Source organism: Helianthus annuus, chromosome 3 (genome assembly GCF_002127325.2).
Source record: "Helianthus annuus cultivar XRQ/B chromosome 3, HanXRQr2.0-SUNRISE, whole genome shotgun sequence".
Lineage (NCBI taxonomy): Eukaryota > Viridiplantae > Streptophyta > Magnoliopsida > Asterales > Asteraceae > Helianthus > Helianthus annuus.
Genome location: NC_035435.2, coordinates 113,578,043 through 113,579,536, shown reverse-complemented (window position 1 = coordinate 113,579,536; position 1,494 = coordinate 113,578,043). Strand labels below are relative to the sequence as shown.

At 43.4% G+C, this 1,494-nt stretch overlaps 1 protein-coding gene across 1 annotated transcript; it reads left to right on the top strand.

Annotated features, from left to right (window-relative positions):
- The first annotated feature begins 213 nt into the window (after nucleotides 1-213).
- On the top strand, nucleotides 214-957 carry LOC110931799. Its single transcript, XM_022175174.1, has one exon. The coding sequence runs from the start codon at nucleotides 214-216 to the stop codon at nucleotides 955-957; it is 744 nt and encodes a 247-aa protein (XP_022030866.1).
- The last annotated feature ends 537 nt before the right edge of the window (nucleotides 958-1,494 follow it).

Below are 1,494 nucleotides of genomic sequence, written 5' to 3'. Positions count from 1 at the left end.
GGAGCGAAGCATTGTTGCGGATCATTGAGCTTTGACGAAAGAAAGGGAGCACTAGAAGCTCAAGACTGGCTCAACAGAAGGGAGTCAGTATTAGACATATGTGAGTGTGATGACCGCAACAAAGTACGGTCCGCCGTACATATGTTTGAAGCTGAAGCCCTTCACTAGTGGAACATTGTGGTCCGAACAAAGGGAAAAGAAAAGGTTAAGGAGATGAAGTGGGAGGAGTTTATTCATAGGTTTCTTGCTAAGGATTGTCCTCCCTATGAGACTGAGCAACTGGAAGTGGAATTCTTTCAGTTAAAAATGGGAAATAAAACCTATCAAGAGTATGTTTCTCATTTCAACGACATATCTCGACTGGTTTCTTATTTAGCATTTACTGAGGAACAACTGATCAATAGGTTTATTTGGGGTCTACCCTCTAAAATGAGGGTGTTTATCAAATCCAAATCCCCCAAGACTTTTGCAGAAACTGTTGAGGTTGGCGCCGTCATGGCTGCCGAGATGATTCTGCGGCAGGCTGAATCTCCCGCACCAAAAAGGAAGTGGGAAGAAAGAAAGGGGGACACCCGGAATAACAACTTTAAAAGGCCTAAAACATTTCCTCAATGTCAAAATTGCAAACGCTTTCATACAGGGGAATGTCGTTTTCCTTGTCCAAATTGTAAAAAGACGGGTCATGCTCTTCAAGAATGCAAGGAAAAGAAGAAGTGTTTCAAATGTGGAGAACCTAACCACATGAGATCTGAATGTCCCGAACTCAAAATAAATGATAGGACACAACCAAATCAGCCAAAAGGGCGGGCATTTGTACTCACCACGGAGGAAGCCAAGACCAATACAGGCGTTATCAAGGGTACGTATCTCGTAAATGATGTATATGCACGTGTGTTATTTGATAACGGTGCAAATAGAAGTCTAGTGTCGACTACCTTTAGACCTTACTTGAACTAGGCGTCCCAAAACCTAGATCATGCCTTTACAGTAGAAATGGCTGATGGAAGTCAAAGAGAGATAGTTGACATTGTTAAGAATTGTAAAATAAGCTTAAACAACCATGTTATCCCTATAGACCTAATGCCTATGGAACTTGGAGAATTCGACATAGTCATAGGCATGGACTGGTTGACACCATATCATGCGGAAGTTATATGTGACAAAAGGATCGTCCGACTCCGATTACTCAACGGAAAACAGCTAACTGTATCGGGAGACCGCACTGACAAGACTAAGAACCTCATCACGATAGCCCAAGCACATAAATGCCTAAGGAAAGGGTATGTTGCCTTTTTAGCATATGTCGTAAACACTACAGAAAAGCAGAAGGTCGAGGACGTGCCAGTAGTACAAGAATACCCCGAAGTGTTTCCCGATGAGCTCCCGGGACTACCATCGGATAGACAGGTTGAGTTTCGCATTGACCTAGTTCCCGGTACATCACCGATTGCTAAGTCGCCGTACAGACTAGCCCCGACAGAAATGCAAGAACTC